We start from the raw sequence: 18,618 nt of genomic DNA on the forward strand, positions 1-18,618 counted from the left end.
AGTAGACTAGTATTGTAGCAGTAATAGACTAGTATAATTAGCAGTAGTAGACTAGTATAATTAGCAGTAGTAGACTAGTATAATTAGCAGTAGTAGACTAGTATAATTAGCAGTAGTAGACTAGTAGTATCAGCAGTAGCCTAGTATTGTAGCAGTAGTAGACTAGTAGTATCAGCAGTAGCCTAGTACTGTAGCAGTAGTAGACTAGTAGTATCAGCAGTAGCCTAGTATTGTAGCAGTAGTAGACTAGTAGTATCAGCAGTAGCCTAGTATTGTAGCAGTAGTAGACTAGTATAATTAGCAGTAGTAGACTAGTATTGTAGCAGTAGTAGACTAGTATTGTAGCAGTAATAGACTAGTATAATTAGCAGTAGTAGACTAGTATTGTAACAGTAGTAGACTAGTATAATTAGCAGTAGTAGCCTAGTATAATTAGCAGTAGTAGACTAGTATTGTAGCAGTAGTAGACTAGTATAATTAGAAGTAGTAGCCTAGTATTGTAGCAGTAGTAGACTAGTAGTATCAGCAGTAGCCTAGTATTGTAGCAGTAATAGACTAGTATAATTAGCAATAGTAGACTAGTATTGTAGCAGTAATAGACTAGTATAATTAGCAATAGTAGACTAGTATTGTAGCAGTAATAGACTAGTATTGTAGCAGTAGTAGACTAGTATAATTAGCAGTAGTAGACTAGTATAATTAGCAGTAGTAGACTAGTATTGTAGCAGTAGTAGACTAGTATAATTAGAAGTAGTAGCCTAGTATTGTAGCAGTAATAGACTAGTATAATTAGCAATAGTAGACTAGTATTGTAGCAGTAATAGACTAGTATAATTAGCAATAGTAGACTAGTATTGTAGCAGTAATAGACTAGTATAATTAGCAGTAGTAGCCTAGTATAATTAGCAGTAGTAGACTAGTATTGTAGCAGTAGTAGACTAGTATTGTAGCAGTAGTAGACTAGTATAATTAGCAGTAGTAGCCTAGTATTGTAGCAGTAGTAGACTAGTATAATTAGCAGTAGTAGCCTAGTATTGTAGCAGTAGTAGACTAGTATAATTAGCAGTAGTAGACTAGTATTGTAGCAGTAATAGACTAGTATAATTAGCAGTAGTAGACTAGTATAATTAGCAGTAGTAGACTAGTATTGTAGCAGTAGTAGACTAGTATTGTAGCAGTAGTAGACTAGTATAATTAGCAGTAGTAGACTAGTATTGTAGCAGTAGTAGACTAGTATAATTAGCAGTAGTAGACTAGTATTGTAGCAGTAGTAGACTAGTATTGTGGCAGTAGTAGACTAGTATTGTAGCAGTAATAGACTAGTATAATTAGCAGTAGTAGACTAGTATTGTAGCAGTAGTAGACTAGTATTGTGGCAGTAGTAGACTAGTATTGTAGCAGTAATAGACTAGTATAATTAGCAGTAGTAGACTAGTATTGTAGCAGTAGTAGACTAGTATTGTGGCAGTAGTAGACTAGTATTGTAGCAGTAATAGACTAGTATAATTAGCAGTAGTAGACTAGTATTGTAGCAGTAGTAGACTAGTATTGTAGCAGTAGTAGACTAGTATAATTAGCAGTAGTAGCCTAGTATTGTAGCAGTAGTAGACTAGTATAATTAGCAGTAGTAGCCTAGTATTGTAGCAGTAGTAGACTAGTATAATTAGCAGTAGTAGACTAGTATTGTAGCAGTAGTAGACTAGTATTGTGGCTGTAGTAGACTAGTATTGTAGCAGTAATAGACTAGTATAATTAGCAGTAGTAGACTAGTATTGTAGCAGTAGTAGACTAGTATTGTAGCAGTAGTAGACTAGTATAATTAGAAGTAGTAGCCTAGTATTGTAACAGTAGTAGACTAGTATAATTAGCAGTAGTAGCCTAGTATAATTAGCAGTAGTAGACTAGTATTGTAGCAGTAGTAGACTAGTATAATTAGAAGTAGTAGCCTAGTATTGTAGCAGTAATAGACTAGTATAATTAGCAATAGTAGACTAGTATTGTAGCAGTAATAGACTAGTATAATTAGCAATAGTAGACTAGTATTGTAGCAGTAATAGACTAGTATAATTAGCAGTAGTAGCCTAGTATAATTAGCAGTAGTAGACTAGTATTGTAGGAGTAGTAGACTAGTATTGTAGCAGTAGTAGACTAGTATAATTAGAAGTAGTAGCCTAGTATTGTAGCAGTAGTAGACTAGTATAATTAGCAGTAGTAGACTAGTATTGTAGCAGTAATAGACTAGTATAATTAGCAGTAGTAGACTAGTATAATTAGCAGTAGTAGACTAGTATTGTAGCAGTAGTAGACTAGTATAATTAGCAGTAGTAGACTAGTATAATTAGCAGTAGTAGACTAGTATTGTAGCAGTAGTAGACTAGTATAATTAGCAGTAGTAGACTAGTATAATTAGCAGTAGTAGACTAGTAGTATCAGCAGTAGCCTAGTATTGTAGCAGTAGTAGACTAGTATAATTAGCAGTAGTAGACTAGTATTTTAGCAGTAGTAGACTAGTATTGTAGCAGTAGTAGACTAGTATTGTAGCAGTAGTAGACTAGTATTGTAGCAGTAATAGACTAGTATAATTAGCAGTAGTAGACTAGTATTGTAGCAGTAGTAGACTAGTATTGTAGCAGTAGTAGACTAGTATAATTAGCAGTAGTAGCCTAGTATAATTAGCAGTAGTAGACTAGTATTGTAGCAGTAGTAGACTAGTATTGTAGCAGTAGTAGACTAGTATTGTAGCAGTAATAGACTAGTATAATTAGCAGTAGTAGACTAGTATAATTAGCAGTAGTAGACTAGTAGTATCAGCAGTAGCCTAGTATTGTAGCAGTAGTAGACTAGTAGTATCAGCAGTAGCCTAGTACTGTAGCAGTAGTAGACTAGTAGTATCAGCAGTAGCCTAGTATTGTAGCAGTAGTAGACTAGTAGTATCAGCAGTAGCCTAGTATTGTAGCAGTAGTAGACTAGTATAATTAGCAGTAGTAGACTAGTATTGTAGCAGTAGTAGACTAGTATTGTAGCAGTAATAGACTAGTATAATTAGCAGTAGTAGACTAGTATTGTAACAGTAGTAGACTAGTATAATTAGCAGTAGTAGCCTAGTATAATTAGCAGTAGTAGACTAGTATTGTAGCAGTAGTAGACTAGTATAATTAGAAGTAGTAGCCTAGTATTGTAGCAGTAGTAGACTAGTATAATTAGAAGTAGTAGCCTAGTATTGTAGCAGTAGTAGACTAGTATAATTAGCAGTAGTAGACTAGTATTGTAGCAGTAATAGACTAGTATAATTAGCAGTAGTAGACTAGTATAATTAGCAGTAGTAGACTAGTATTGTAGCAGTAGTAGACTAGTATAATTAGCAGTAGTAGACTAGTATAATTAGCAGTAGTAGACTAGTATAATTAGCAGTAGTAGACTAGTATTGTAGCAGTAGTAGACTAGTATTGTAGCAGTAGTAGACTAGTATTGTAGCAGTAGTAGACTAGTATAATTAGCAGTAGTAGACTAGTATTGTAGCAGTAATAGACTAGTATAATTAGCAGTAGTAGACTAGTATAATTAGCAGTAGTAGACTAGTATTGTAGCAGTAGTAGACTAGTATTGTAGCAGTAGTAGACTAGTATTGTAGCAGTAGTAGACTAGTATAATTAGCAGTAGTAGACTAGTATTGTAGCAGTAATAGACTAGTATAATTAGCAGTAGTAGACTAGTATAATTAGCAGTAGTAGACTAGTATTGTAGCAGTAGTAGACTAGTATTGTAGCAGTAGTAGACTAGTATAATTAGCAGTAGTAGACTAGTATTGTAGCAGTAGTAGACTAGTATAATTAGCAGTAGTAGACTAGTATTGTAGCAGTAGTAGACTAGTATTGTGGCAGTAGTAGACTAGTATTGTAGCAGTAATAGACTAGTATAATTAGCAGTAGTAGACTAGTATTGTAGCAGTAGTAGACTAGTATTGTGGCAGTAGTAGACTAGTATTGTAGCAGTAATAGACTAGTATAATTAGCAGTAGTAGACTAGTATTGTAGCAGTAGTAGACTAGTATTGTGGCAGTAGTAGACTAGTATTGTAGCAGTAATAGACTAGTATAATTAGCAGTAGTAGACTAGTATAATTAGCAGTAGTAGACTAGTATTGTAGCAGTAGTAGACTAGTATTGTAGCAGTAGTAGACTAGTATAATTAGCAGTAGTAGCCTAGTATTGTAGCAGTAGTAGACTAGTATAATTAGCAGTAGTAGCCTAGTATTGTAGCAGTAGTAGACTAGTATAATTAGCAGTAGTAGACTAGTATTGTAGCAGTAATAGACTAGTATAATTAGCAGTAGTAGACTAGTATAATTAGCAGTAGTAGACTAGTATTGTAGCAGTAGTAGACTAGTATTGTAGCAGTAGTAGACTAGTATAATTAGCAGTAGTAGACTAGTATTGTAGCAGTAGTAGACTAGTATAATTAGCAGTAGTAGACTAGTATTGTAGCAGTAGTAGACTAGTATTGTGGCAGTAGTAGACTAGTATTGTAGCAGTAATAGACTAGTATAATTAGCAGTAGTAGACTAGTATTGTAGCAGTAGTAGACTAGTATTGTGGCAGTAGTAGACTAGTATTGTAGCAGTAATAGACTAGTATAATTAGCAGTAGTAGACTAGTATTGTAGCAGTAGTAGACTAGTATTGTGGCAGTAGTAGACTAGTATTGTAGCAGTAATAGACTAGTATAATTAGCAGTAGTAGACTAGTATTGTAGCAGTAGTAGACTAGTATTGTAGCAGTAGTAGACTAGTATAATTAGCAGTAGTAGCCTAGTATTGTAGCAGTAGTAGACTAGTATAATTAGCAGTAGTAGACTAGTATTGTAGCAGTAGTAGACTAGTATTGTGGCAGTAGTAGACTAGTAGCTAGTAGCCTACATGCTATCAGTGGTAAAGAGTTAGAAAGCTAAAGGTTGGTAAATGTGGCCAGAGATGAAGCAGCCCATAATAATATAATCTGTGGATCCACTGCAACAAGTGGAGCAATAAAACGAGGAGAGCTGCCTTCGAAAGAGGAAGAACACCTTGAAGCTCACTTGGGAAATTGCGACATTTCTCTGTTTTGTCAGACTGACAGAAACTCACTGTCGGTCTGTGTTTACTGGTCTACTGGTCCCAGAGCAGATCTTTATTAGTGGTAGTGGTGAGGTCTGCTGGAGGAGGCGGACCGACTCTAAACACTGGACAAACACTGGGAAGCATTTTTTTTGCACAGAACACCAGCACAGGTACGATTTTCACTTCATTATCACTGTAAACTACAAATGATTAAGAATATTTGTTGCCAGGAACATTTGTCGGTTTCTCAAACACGTTCTTGAGAGTTTGTTTGAACATGTCGTGTTTTCGACTGATCACTCCGCTGTTAGAAATAGTCCACATTGTGCAATAAACCATGTTAATGCCTACATGCTTACATACACTAATAAACTCAAAGTTTAGCTACTCGAAAAGTGAAGTAGCCTCCAGCTCGATGAGCATTTATTACAAAAGCTAGGGCAGGCTACAGATATTAAAGGGAAGCTGCTAACACCATACAGGCAGTTGTATTAAAGGAGTATTATGCTGTCATGGTAATACAGGAGAAGGGCTGTTATCATATGATAAAAGCTATAAACTGTAATGGGGAACACATTTCGCAGTACATATTAAGTGTATTAAATGAACACTTGCTCACTATTCACAACAGGGAAAAAGGCTGTAAAATAACGTATTATAGCTCCTGGGTGTTTATTATTATTATTATTATTATTATTATTATTATTATTATTATTATTATTAGGGCTGTCAATCTTTTTAACGACTCAATATTTAACAACGACTAATTAATCGCACATTTTTGTATCAGTTCAAATGTACCTTAAAGGGAGGTTTGTCAAGTATTTAATACTCTTATCAACATGGGAGTGGGCAAATATGCTGCTTTAAGTAAATGTATGTATATATTTATTATTGGAACAACACAAACCAATGACAGATATTGTCCAGAAACCCTCACAGGTACTGCATTTAGCATAAAAAAATATGCTCAAATCATAACATGGAAAACTGCAGCCTAACAGGCAACAACAGCTGTCAGTGTGTCAGTGTGCTGACTTGACTATGACTTGCCCCAAAGTGCATGTGATTATCATAAAGTGGGCATGTCTGTAAAGGGGAGACTCGTGGGTACCCATAGAACCCATTTACATTCACATATCTGGAGGTCAGAGGTCAAGGGACCCCTTTGAAAACAGCTATGACATTTTTTCCTTGCCAAAATTTAGTGTAAGTTTGGAGCGTTATTTAGCCTCCTTGGAGACAAGCTAGAATGACATGGTTGGTACCGATGGATTCATTAAGTTCTTCTAGTTTCATATGATGCCAGTATCTTCACTCTAGCTTTAAAACAGAGCGTTATTATCATGTTAACTTTGACAGCCCTAAAGTTGGTGGAGAATAATCTGTTGGTTTAGTAGCCTATTATCCAGTGGTAATTGTTAAAGGAGTATTCCACTAATGTTTGCAGATCCGTAAAGTTGGGGGATTAAAAAAAGAATGGTCAAAATTTGATGTAGCAGAGGTTGAGATATAGCAAAGAACGTATATTGATAAGAAGTGAATGCCAATTGCTCGTTCCATTGTAACATCAGCGCCCAGCAGCTACGCTACGCTTCCGCCATTTTGGACTGAAAGCAATTACTAACCGGACACCAGTAAATCGTCTGCCTAAAAAGTACCGAAATGGCCTGTGTTGAACAATTTGCTTAGGTACTTATTTAGTTATTAATGAGGTGGAGGAGCATAAAGTGAGCGATGGACATAAATGGAAGTTAGAAAAATCCAGCACACAGATTTTGAGAGCAATCTCAAACTTTTTCATGTCAAGGTTCCAACATGGATGTCCAACAGACCACAGACCATAGATGTAGAAGAGGTTGTGTCTTGTGCATTAGCTCTATGTGTTAGTAAGTAGCCTACAACTACATTAAAGGTCCCATATCGTGCTCATTTTCAGGTTCATACTTGTATTTTGTGTTTCTATTAGAACATGTTCACATGCTGTAATGTTAAAAAAAACCTTTATGTTCCTCATACTGTCTGTCTCAATGTACCTGTATTCACTGAAACGCTCCGTTTTAGTGCATTTCAACTGAATTGCGTTGTTAGGCAACAGCTTGGGTCCATGTTTACTTCCTGTCAGCTGATGTTATTTACATAAACTGCAACAGGAAATAAACTGGGACATATTTAGAATGTTTATGTTTAAAACCGTGTAATGGTTTAAATATTGTATATTTGTGACATCACAAATGGAAAGAAATCCTGACGGCTTGTTTCAAACACACTATTTCTGAATACGGGCTGTGTGTATTTTTCTGTATATTGAGCGTTTTGATAGTTTAACAGTATTTATAATAATAATATAAAGACATGAAAATCTCACTTTTTACAATATGAGCCCTTTAAATTCTGTTTATGTCATGCTACTAGCACTACTAGCTACTGGCCGATAGCTGGTTGTTTGGGACAGAGACGTTAATACATCCACCACTGTGCAGGCTTACAGCATACAGCCCATGGGTGTATTAGAAAATAATAAAAGTGATGAATTAAAGCCAGTATATCCATTATTACAGCCGCATACAGAACCCGATATGTCATATGAGCGTGCAGGGCGGTGCAGTCCTGTGGGTCTGATGACCGTTTATATGCCGTGGAAAATAACTCTGGATTCAGCTGTTAGTTCATTTTACAACTTTTAGGATATAATGATTTAAATGAGGGATAGTTAAGTGTTCGTACTGGGAAGTTGATTTACCTAAAAAAAATGATCCTCTGATTTACAAATGTCACTTTATACAGTACATCCATGGCCACAGACTCATTTGCATTTACAGTCCAAAATGGCTGCAGCGCTATCGCAGCGCCATCTAGCGGCTGTTGTCAAAAAAGCACCGGAGTTTCATCTCTTTGCTTCTATACTCTTTGGATTGAGGCTATTGACTTTTAGCTCTTAGTATGAGAGCAGTTGAACAGTTGAATTACACCTACATTTCCCATAGTGCAACTTGATAGCGTCTAGCTAGTTTTTTTCAGACTTTAGAAAGCTTTTCCAGAGCCACAGAGGACTCATGGCGTGTAAACTGAACTTCATATGTAAAATCAGTGATCAGTGCCATCTACTTGAATTGTTTGGGTTTGAATGTGACGAAAAGGCGAAGTAAACCTTAAAGATCCCACATTGTAAAAAGTGAGATTTTCATGTCTTTATATTATAACGCAGGTTTAAGTGCGAAATAATTACTGGGAAAGTATCGAAGCGCTCAATATACAGAGAAATACGCACAGCCCGTATTCAGAAATTGTGCGTTTGAAACAAGCCGTTAGGATTTCTGTCCATTTGTGATGTCACAAATATACAATATTTAGACCATTACACAGTTTTAAATGTAAACATTCTAAATGTGTCCCAGTTTATTTCCTGTTGCAGTGGATGTAAATAACATCAGCTAACAGGATGTAAACATGGATCCAAACTTTTGCCAGACAATGCAATTCTGTTTCAATTCCGTTGAAATGCACTAAAACGCAGCGTTTCAGAAAGAGGGTAAATTCAGGTATATTCCAGCAGACAGTATGAGGAAAATATAATTTTTTTTGAACATTACAGCATGGAAACATGTTTCAGTAGAAACACGTCAGAAATGCTAATAAAGTGTAATTTATCTGATATGGCAGGTGGGAGGTGCGACAGCAGTAATAATCATTACAATATGACACATTCCACTTATTAGCTCAAGGCAAATATGTCAACTATTCGAATGGAGCTTTGTTGTGAAAGCTCCTATCAGGCATGAATGGTTGTGTACTGAGCGGTGTAACACTGAAGCTGACCCAGTGAACCATGAACCAGCCAAAGCAAACAATCGGACACAGCTTCCCTGTTTTCCTACGTACCTTACTAAACGCTCACCTGTCCTCGCTTCTATTTGCACTGCTGAGCCAATGCTACAACATCGCATCCTTTAAGCTTTGCTAATTTTTGACTTTCTCTTTGGACAGCTCGTTAGGACGAGGGACAGTATGTGGACGCTGGCTCTTCAGTTGGTTTTCATTGGTTTATACCTACAGGTATGTGTATAACACTGAACTCTAAACGGATTGGTTGTACTTTGTTTTTCCCAAACTGAACAGATAGAAGACAGTAACCAGAAATTAATTTAAAGGAACAGTGTGTTACATTTCAGGGGATCTATTAGCAAAAATCCACCCATCCATCCACCCATTATCTGCAACCGCTTATCCTATTCAGGGTCGTGATTCAGGATCCCCGCTGACATTGAGCGAAGGCGGGGTACACCCTGGACAGGTCGCCTGACTATCATAGGGCTGACACAGAGACAGACAACCATTCACACTCACATTCACACCTACGGGCAATTTAGAGTCAACAATTAACCTGCATGTCTTTAGACTGTGGTATGAAACCTGAGAACCCGGAGAAAACCCACGTTAACACGGGGAGAACATGCTAACTCCACACAGAAGGGCCCCAAGCTGCAACAGCGCTAACCACTGCACCACCATGCAGCATCTATTAGCAGAAATGGAATATCATATCTACATAGGGAGCGGGTCCTCTTCAAGGAGTCCGCCATGTTGCTCCTCCAAGTTTCTACAGTAGCCCAGAACGGACAAACCAAACACTGGCTCTACAGAGATTCTTTTTTACATTACCTGAAGGCCACCGTAGTTCTCCAACACACTTGTGAAACAGCGGTAACGTGAGCCACAGAGTGCAAAACCGTGGTACCGCCAGCCGCCGACTGTTGCTACTAAAGTTGTGTTATTATGGTTATGAAGCGAACGGCCTTGGAAAGGGAGGAGTGAGCAGAGGGGTACTCAATTGGTTGCAATCTGCAACCACACCGCTAGATGCCGCCAAATCCTACACACTGTACCTTTAAAAAGAAATCTAAAGTTTGTCTGATACGCTTACTCAAATTCAAAAGATGCTAAATTCACTGTCTTAGAAGACAACTACTTCTCTAAAAACGATAAACGATTCCTTTAACTACAGCGTTCAGTCATTTTTGTAATCTTCCTACAGAAGGTACCCACATGCTATCCATCATGCACTTTGTATGGCCTGGTGGCTGATTGCGCCTCACGGCACCACTACTGGGTTCCTGCTCTGCCTCCCATAATCACCCACCTCTACCTGGAGATGAACTACATCAGTGAGATCAACAGCAGCGCGCTCAGAGGCTATGACCAGCTGCAACAATTAGATCTCGGGATGCAGAATGTGCTGCTCGTCATAAGGAACAACGCTTTCCTCAGGCAGAGGAAATTGACAAAGTTGGTCCTGGGCCTCAATATTGACCTTCAGATGGAGCGAAGGGCATTTGCAGGACTGTACAATTTACAACACCTCTTTTTGGATTATTGCAATCTGACAGACTCCATACTAGCAGACAGCTATCTGCAGCCACTCTTGTCCTTAGAAACGCTCGATCTCTTTGGTAATAAAATAGCGAGACTCCGACCAGGACTTTTCTTTTCACGACTTACAAAGTTCACACAGCTGAACCTCAAATTGAATCCGATTGAAAGATTATGTGAAGATGAGCTTGTTGGTTTCCAGGGGAAACACTTCACACTCCTGAACTTGCAATCCATTCACTTTTATATCGGGTATAGTGTAGGTTTTGACTGGGAAAAATGCGGGAACCCTTTCAGAGGGATGACCTTTAATAGCCTTGACTTATCCAACAATGGGTTCAACGTGAACATAGCAAGACAATTTTTCAAAGCAATACAGGGTACTCAGATTGATCACCTTATATTATCTGTAGGACCCATGGGCAAAGACTTTTCATATGACAACCTTCCCGATCCGGATGAAAGCACTTTTGAAGGCCTCAATTACAGTTCAGTCAACCATTTAGATCTGTCTAAAAACTTTATATTTGCTCTGCAGAAGGCTTTTTTAAGTCCTCTGAAGGATGCAAAAATTATTGACATTTCCATGAACAAAATCAATCAGATTAACAAAAATGCCTTCGATGGTCTCCAAGGACATTTACGAATGCTCAACCTGTCATTCAACCTCCTAGGAGAAATATATTCTCACACATTCACCAATCTGACAGACCTTCGGGTGCTGGAATGTCTTACAACCACATCGGCAAACTGGGAGACAAAGCATTCAGTGGTCTTCCAAACTTACGATGGTTAGATCTGACTGGAAATTCACTGCGAGACCTGAGTTCTCCTGCGCCATTACCAAACTTAGAATATCTTCTTTTGGGCGACAATAAATTGGAATCGCTATGGAACATCGTTGAATTGGGCAAGAGCAGCACCTACGTGAATGTTGCAGACAACAGATTAACAAACTTGGAGGATGTTTATAATATTTTAACTAATTTAAATCATCTCCAAAATTTCTTCTATGGCGGCAACGTCATCAAGTGGTGCACACTAAGTCCGGAAGTGACAGTACCTTGGAATAATAGTTTGCAAGTGCTGGATCTTCATGGCAGTTCCCTGCAGTTATTTTGGGCGCAGGGGGAGTGCCTCGACCTGTTTGATCCTCTAGAGAATCTGCTCGGTCTAGATTTACGCTTCAACTCACTTGCGACTCTCCCACAAGGGATTTTCAGCGGTCTAGGCTTGATCATAGAGATCGACCTCTCGTTTAATGCCTTAACCTATCTGCAGCCGGATATCTTTCCGATCAGCCTGAAAAGACTCGACCTCTCAAACAACGTTTTAGCCTTCCCGGACCCTACGACTTTTCGGTCTCTCAACTCCCTCAGCCTGGCTGCAAATCGGTTCCACTGCGATTGCAATCTGGAGAGCTTCCTGAAGTGGCTGAACGTGACGAATGTAACCTTCCTGAGCCCAGTTGAGGAATACAAGTGTGAGTTCCCAACTGCTCTCCGTAATCTTCCTCTGCTTGAGTACTCCTCGATCATTGAACCGTGTGAGGAAGATGACGAAAAGGCCGTCCAAGATCTCAAGTTTGCTCTCTTCATCTTCTCCGCTCTCCTCGTCATCACTTTCATTCTCAGTGGGATTGTTTACGCCCGTCTCCGAGGGCGCATATTCATCATCTACAAAAAGATCGTCGGTAGGGTTCTTGAGGGCCCGAAACCGACACCTCCTGTGGACGAAGTGCAGTACGATGCCTTCCTCTGCTTTAGCGACAATGACTACGAGTGGGTAGAGGCTGCTTTGCTGAAGAAGCTGGCTAACCAGTTTTTGGAGGAGAACATGTTCCGCTGTTGTTTCGAGGCCAGAGACTTCCTGCCAGGTGAGGATCACCTTTCCAACATCAGAGATGCAGTCTGGGGCAGCAGGAAGACTGTGTGCATTGTCTCCAAAGAGTTCCTTAAAGGTAGGCTACTGTTTTTCAGACTTTGATCTGTATGAACAATTGGGAGCTGCTTAATTTTTGGTCTTGAAATATTTTTTGTCCTTTCTTTCAAGGAGTACTTTGACATTTTGAGAGATGCACTAATTCCCTCTCTTGCCGAGAGTTAGATGATCCTATAGGTTTGGTTTTGGATAACTTAACATTCCCTGAAAATCTTGTTTCTGCCGAACGCCAGTGGTTTAACTTTTCACCTGGTTGCAGTAATGGACAAAATATGAAGTCAGGGCTCTAGACTGCGACCAAAATAATCGCATATGCAACCTTTTTTTGGGAGTGTGCGAGTAAAATTTTTACCTAGTCGCATTTTGCGAGTGCATGATCGTTACTATTTTGGTAACAAGGTACGAGCGTTGGATATTGCAGATGAAAGCAGTGCATTTTGTTCCTCACTGGCGCAGCCTCTCTCTCCCCTCCTGCACTCTCCTCTGTTCTGTGGAAACCTTCTATGATGAAAATGACTGCACGTTTTGTGTAGCGCATCGTTATTATTAAACCTCCGTGACAACATAAACACACACACGCATACACAGTGTATTCGGCCGATCCGTCCCGCACGTACACACACACACGTACACACACACACACACACAGACACATACAACATATACCGCCTGCCTCTGATCTCAGGAGCTGCAGCGTCAACGGGGAATTCTTCTCAAGTCAATGAGTTAAACTTTCTAGTAGTTACCAGTAACGTTACAGTTAGCTAACGTTAGACTGTTGGATGTTAACGATAACGTTACAGTTAACGCTCACTAACGAGCCGGCAGCAGACGTTTGTATTTACAGTGAGTGAGCTGACGATAGCGTTACATTAACAAGGAGTCAAAACTCCGCCACAGCTCAAATCATGTTACTGATGTTAACCACTTATTTACTTACTAACTCCTCTCTTTGTCCTCTTTGGGTAACAAGGCTGCAATGAATGAATGTTGTCGGTACCAACATGCTGCGTCTCTCCTCATGACAGCAGCATCTCCAGCAGCTCCTCTAACTTTAGGAGCAGCTAGCAGGGCAGGTCCTAACCTTTTTGGGGGCCCTATGCAAAATCTTGTTTTTCGACCAAATGCTATTTTTTTTCACACCAATATAAAATAGATAATAGAAAGGGAATTATGATTATACATATTATATTTAAATAATCACAATTAATAATTATGTTTTTATGCAAATAACCACTACAGATGGAAATAACAAACCACAGTTAATGGAAAAAAGTTAATTTCAGACCCTGCTCACGCGCATCACACACTGCAAGGCGCCAAAGTTTTGCTGTTCCCCAAAATGAAGCGTTCTATCGCTGATTATTTTAAAAAAAAAACAATGAGGAGAGAAAGGAGGAAGCCGGTGGTGAGGGAGAGTCTGACAGAGGTGCCGACTCAGACACCACCGATGATGAATGTGCAACAGGCACGGATAGACTGGCTGACAGACAGGTGAAGAAAAAGAAGTACCACTTTCAGCCACAATGGCTAACACAGTACCCGTGGTTACGGTACGAGGGGAACCCGGTGCTGTGTTTTTATTGTAGACAATGAGGTCCATCCGTTGCAGGCAACTCTAAACTTGCTAGTTAAAACATTTTGCAAATATCAAGTTTCGAGGCATTTTCAGTGTTTCACTGGGGTATGTATATCAAGACAACTATTTATTAGCATGCAAGGTCATTGATTAATACCATGCTGTAACCCAAAAAAAGGGTGCGACCAAATCATGTGCTTGTGCGACCAACTGAGAAAGTTGGTAGCACCAGTGCTACCAGTGGAAAAGTTAGTCTAGAGCCCTGGAAGTGTAAAAATGTCGGACTATTTCTTGGCCGGGCACAGTGACTTAGGAGTCTTGTCATCTCTGTGACATTGCCAGGCAACCAGCAGAGACTTGAGGAAGTCACTTCTCCCAGCCAAGAAATAGTCTGGCACATTACCCCCTGTAAAACCACACCATTGTTGCTTTTACATTGATACTGTAGGTACTACGGATGTCACCATACCATAAATTTAGTAGTCGATACCAATACCAGTGAATTTCCACGATTCTTGATACCAATTCGATACCACAGTAAAAACGAAACAAAACAACAATAAATCCCCTGTAATTCAACACGCACTCTTTTATTAAAAACATTTGAACATTACAAAAAACAGAGACATGAAGCCTTTAAGTAATAAATAAAAATAATTGACCCATTTTGTTCATTTTGGCATATCAGCGGCATGCTATCAATCGATAGTCAGACGACGGATACTACATACTGACCGTGAATGCATCTGGTCCGTCAGCTCAGAGTAGCAGGAGTAGGAGGCAGAGGATATGTTGTCAGAGTGAAAAGCAAACGCACCTATTTGGCAATATTTCAGGTTTAATCTCAATGCTATAAGGGAACCAGAACGTTAATGAGGTAATTGCCACAAGGTGGATGGAGCTGTCACAGCCGGTGTGCACGGAGCAGCAGCGACAGGTAGACCCCCGCAGCGGAGCCCCGCAGCAAAAGCTCTACCGGAGAGGCCAGACACACCGCCACCTGACAGTAAAGATCAGAGTCAGCGCTCTGCACATGTTGACCGTCATCTTTTATTGTAAAATGTCCGGTGTAATCGCTGACACCGGTGTTGTCACAAGTTTATGAACCGGTGGGAACATTTTCCTCACGTCACATCCCTACCAACGACCACTACAGGCATCGTACGGTACCTTCAGTACTGTAGAAAAAGAGTACCGTCACTTTTTTAAAATTTTGGCTTTGACTTGGTACCGAAGTATCGGTTCTCGTGACATCGCTAGTAGGTACAATGTGATTGATATAGTGTGTTAATTAGTGAGCTTTAGAAGTGCTGTTTTTTTTACCTTTGGACAGAGCCATGCTAGCTGTTTTCCCCTGTTTCCAGTCTTTATGCTAAGCTAAGCTAACCGTCTGCTGGCTGTAGCTTCATATTTGAGTGGTATTCATCTAACTCTCAACAAGGAAGTGAATCATAAAATGAATTACCAAATGGAAAATTAAAGAGGTTAAAGAAACTAACTGTGTCATGCCTCTTTCTAGATGGTTGGTGCTTGGAGGCGTTCACTTTGGCCCAGGGTCGGATGATGGAGGAGATGACAAACATCCTAATTATGTTGGTGGTAGGGAAGGTGTGTATAAGGCTGCTTATTACTTTCTTTACACCCGTTCTCTGTGGGTTGGCAAAAGTCATGTCTAAAAATGTAGGATTTCTATCTGTCGGTGTACTTAAAACTTACAATAACTGCTTTTTTTGGCCATTTTGGGGCAGGGGAATTAGCAGTTAGCAAGCAGTTACCTATTTAGACATCAAGGAGATGGAGAGCAATATTAGCATTTATTTGGAGTGTTTGTTCTGGTTACCTGACAAATTTATAGGTCCTATGTTGGAAAAAGTGAGATTTTCAGGTATTTTACACTATAAAGCAGGTTTAAGTGCTATATTAATACTGTAAAACTATAAAAATGCTCAATATACGGAGAAATACACACATTATTAGCATTAGTATTCGGAAATTCACGTTTGAAACAAGCCGTTAGCCATTTGTGATGTCACAAATATACAATATTTAGACCATTACACGGTTTTAAACGTAAACGTTGTATATGTGTCACAGTTTATTTCCTGTTGCAGTGTATGTTAATAACATCAGCTGACAGGAAGTAAACATGGACCCAAACTCTTGCCTAGCAACGTAATTCCGTTGCAGTTCCATTGAAATGCATTAAAACGGAGCGTTTCAGACAGAGGGTGAATACAGGTATATTCAGACAGACAGTACGAGGAAAATAAAGTTTTTTTTTAACATTACAGCATGTAAACATGTTCTAGTAGAAACACAAAATACAAGTATGAACCTGAAAATGAGCACGATATGGGACCTTTAAGTCCAATATTCACTCTCCTTTTAGTTCTGGTTCTGGTCTCCAACGTCTGAGGGAAATATCTGGCTCTGTAGCTGCTAAATGCTATACTATGTTCATCAGCTAGTTAGCTAGCTAGCTAACTTTGTCTTTCCTGCTGTTTGGTGCTGGGCAGGTAGGGCACAGAGGGTCTTAAGAGCCTTTTCGTGCAAAGTTGTCTGCTGTCAAAAGCAATGCTTTAACATCTTTAACTTTAACATACAAGTAGTTATGTGATCAATTGTTAATATAAAAAATATTGATAATAGCTGTTTTAAACCATAATCAAATGTTTATTTAAAGGGGACATATCATGCTCATCTTCAGGTTCATACTTGTATTTTGGGTTTCTACTAGAACATGTTTACATGCTTTAATGTTCAAACAACACATTATTTTTCTCATACTGTCTGCCTGAATATACCTGTATACACCCTCTATCAGAAACGCTCCGTTTTAGCGCATTTCAACGGAATGGCAATGGAATTGCATTGCTAGGAAACAGCTTGGGTCCATGTTTACTTCCTGTCAGCTGATGTCATTTACATACACCGCAACAGGAGATAAACTGGGACACATTTAGAATGTTTACGTTTAAAACTGTGAAATTGTCTAAATATTGTAGATTTGTGACATCATAAATGTACAGAAATCCTGACGGCTTGTTTCAAACGCACAGTTTCTGAATACTGGCTGTGTGTATTTATCTGTGGACTGAGTGTTTTGATACTTTCACAGTATTTATATATCACTAAATCCTGATTTATAATATAAAAGACATGAAAATCTCACTTTTTACAATATGGGACCTTTAACATTGCTTTACATAGGGCAGAAAACTGGCGCTGTGCAATATTTTACAGGAAATCAAAAATTTCAAATAGAATTTCTTGACCTTCACTAATGACTGTTATCTCCATTCTAATACAATACAACTCAAGGTGGCTCACTACCAGCTGATGAAATGCAACGCCGTCAGAGCTTTCGTCCAGAGGAGAGAGTACCTAATCTGGCCGGAGGACCCTCAGGACCTGGAGTGGTTTTATGAGCAGCTCGTCTCACAGATGCTCAAAGACACCAAGGTGAAAAAGTTTGCGGAGGAAAAACCGGAGCCTGCAGAGCCTGACGTCCAACCTCAGAATGAGGACAGCATCCAGCTCGAGAACATCAGAGCAATTGCCCTGTGAACTCTGACTGTGTGTTAAAGAAAATCTACTTTAACCAAGATGTTGATACCAACATCCAGCCCGCTGAAGGGTCACCAGTAGACCAGAACCCAGGCTCCCTGGCAGGATGAGGAATGAGGGATTGTTTTTTGATTTTCAAGGGAAAAAAAGGGAAATGGCCAACCGAGCTTCAGAGAAAGTAAAGGCAAAGACTCCTTCATATTTCAGTTCTACAGAACCTGATGCCGGTTGACCTGAACAGTTTTAATTTCCATGTATTTATGTGATCTGTGGCACGACATTTTTTTTTATTTTATCTTTTGTTTACATTACACTTCACGACCCAATGACTTGTATAGCATAAAAAATGATTATTTTATTTGTTAATATGTTATTATATTATTGGAATTAATAATATGTGATGTCGGGGCTGGCTCTAGCCCTTTTGGTGCTCTCTCTTTGATCCTCGATATACTTCTTTTTGTCCTTTCTAACACTTTTCTTCACTTCCTTGTTTGTTGCTTCATAGTCCTTCTGTCCTTTTGACCCCCCTCCCCCGTCACTCTGGTTTTACTTCTGTTTAGTGCTTCCTTTTTTCCCCCTTCTCTCACTCACTTTTTTGTGTGTTTCCGTTGATAGCCAGGTTTTGTTGTTTGCCGTCCTCCTCCCTACCTCTTCTTCACATGTGTCCTTCCGTATGGTTTTCAGACCTTTCCATGTATCCTCCAGTGATTTTGGGGGGGGGTTCTCTTTTATTGGTTTTGTAGTGCTTGGAACCGGTTGCGTAATGTTACTTGGTAGAGTTCTGATGTGCCTTATATCCTGAAATTGCTGTACATTGAATTGGACTCTTCCTTCTCTGGGTTTTGTGCGTTTCAGTTTCAGCTGGATCCTTGCTGTGACAAGGTGACGGTCTGATCCAGCATCAGCACCTCTTTTCACTCTGACATCCAGTAGTGAGCGCCTAAACCAGGGGTCAGCAACCTTTACTATCGAAAGAGCCATTTGAGGCGAAGAAAAAAAAAAATGTGTCTGGAGCCGCAAAAATAATCGTAATATTACAAGAATAAAGTCATAACTTTACGAGAA

At 39.2% G+C, this 18,618-nt stretch overlaps 1 protein-coding gene across 1 annotated transcript; it reads left to right on the forward strand.

Moving 5' to 3' along the window:
• Window positions 1-4,927: 4,927 nt before the first annotated feature.
• LOC119477399 (toll-like receptor 5) lies at window positions 4,928-18,618 on the forward strand. Its single transcript, XM_037751484.1, is given in 6 exon segments — window positions 4,928-5,263; window positions 9,081-9,149; window positions 10,132-11,188; window positions 11,191-12,423; window positions 15,503-15,591; window positions 17,305-18,618. Coding segments are annotated over 5 exon segments (2,673 nt in total). The 5' UTR covers window positions 4,928-5,263; window positions 9,081-9,101; the 3' UTR covers window positions 17,551-18,618.

This window comes from Sebastes umbrosus, chromosome 18 (assembly GCF_015220745.1).
Source record: "Sebastes umbrosus isolate fSebUmb1 chromosome 18, fSebUmb1.pri, whole genome shotgun sequence".
Taxonomy (NCBI): Eukaryota; Metazoa; Chordata; class Actinopteri; order Perciformes; family Sebastidae; genus Sebastes; species Sebastes umbrosus.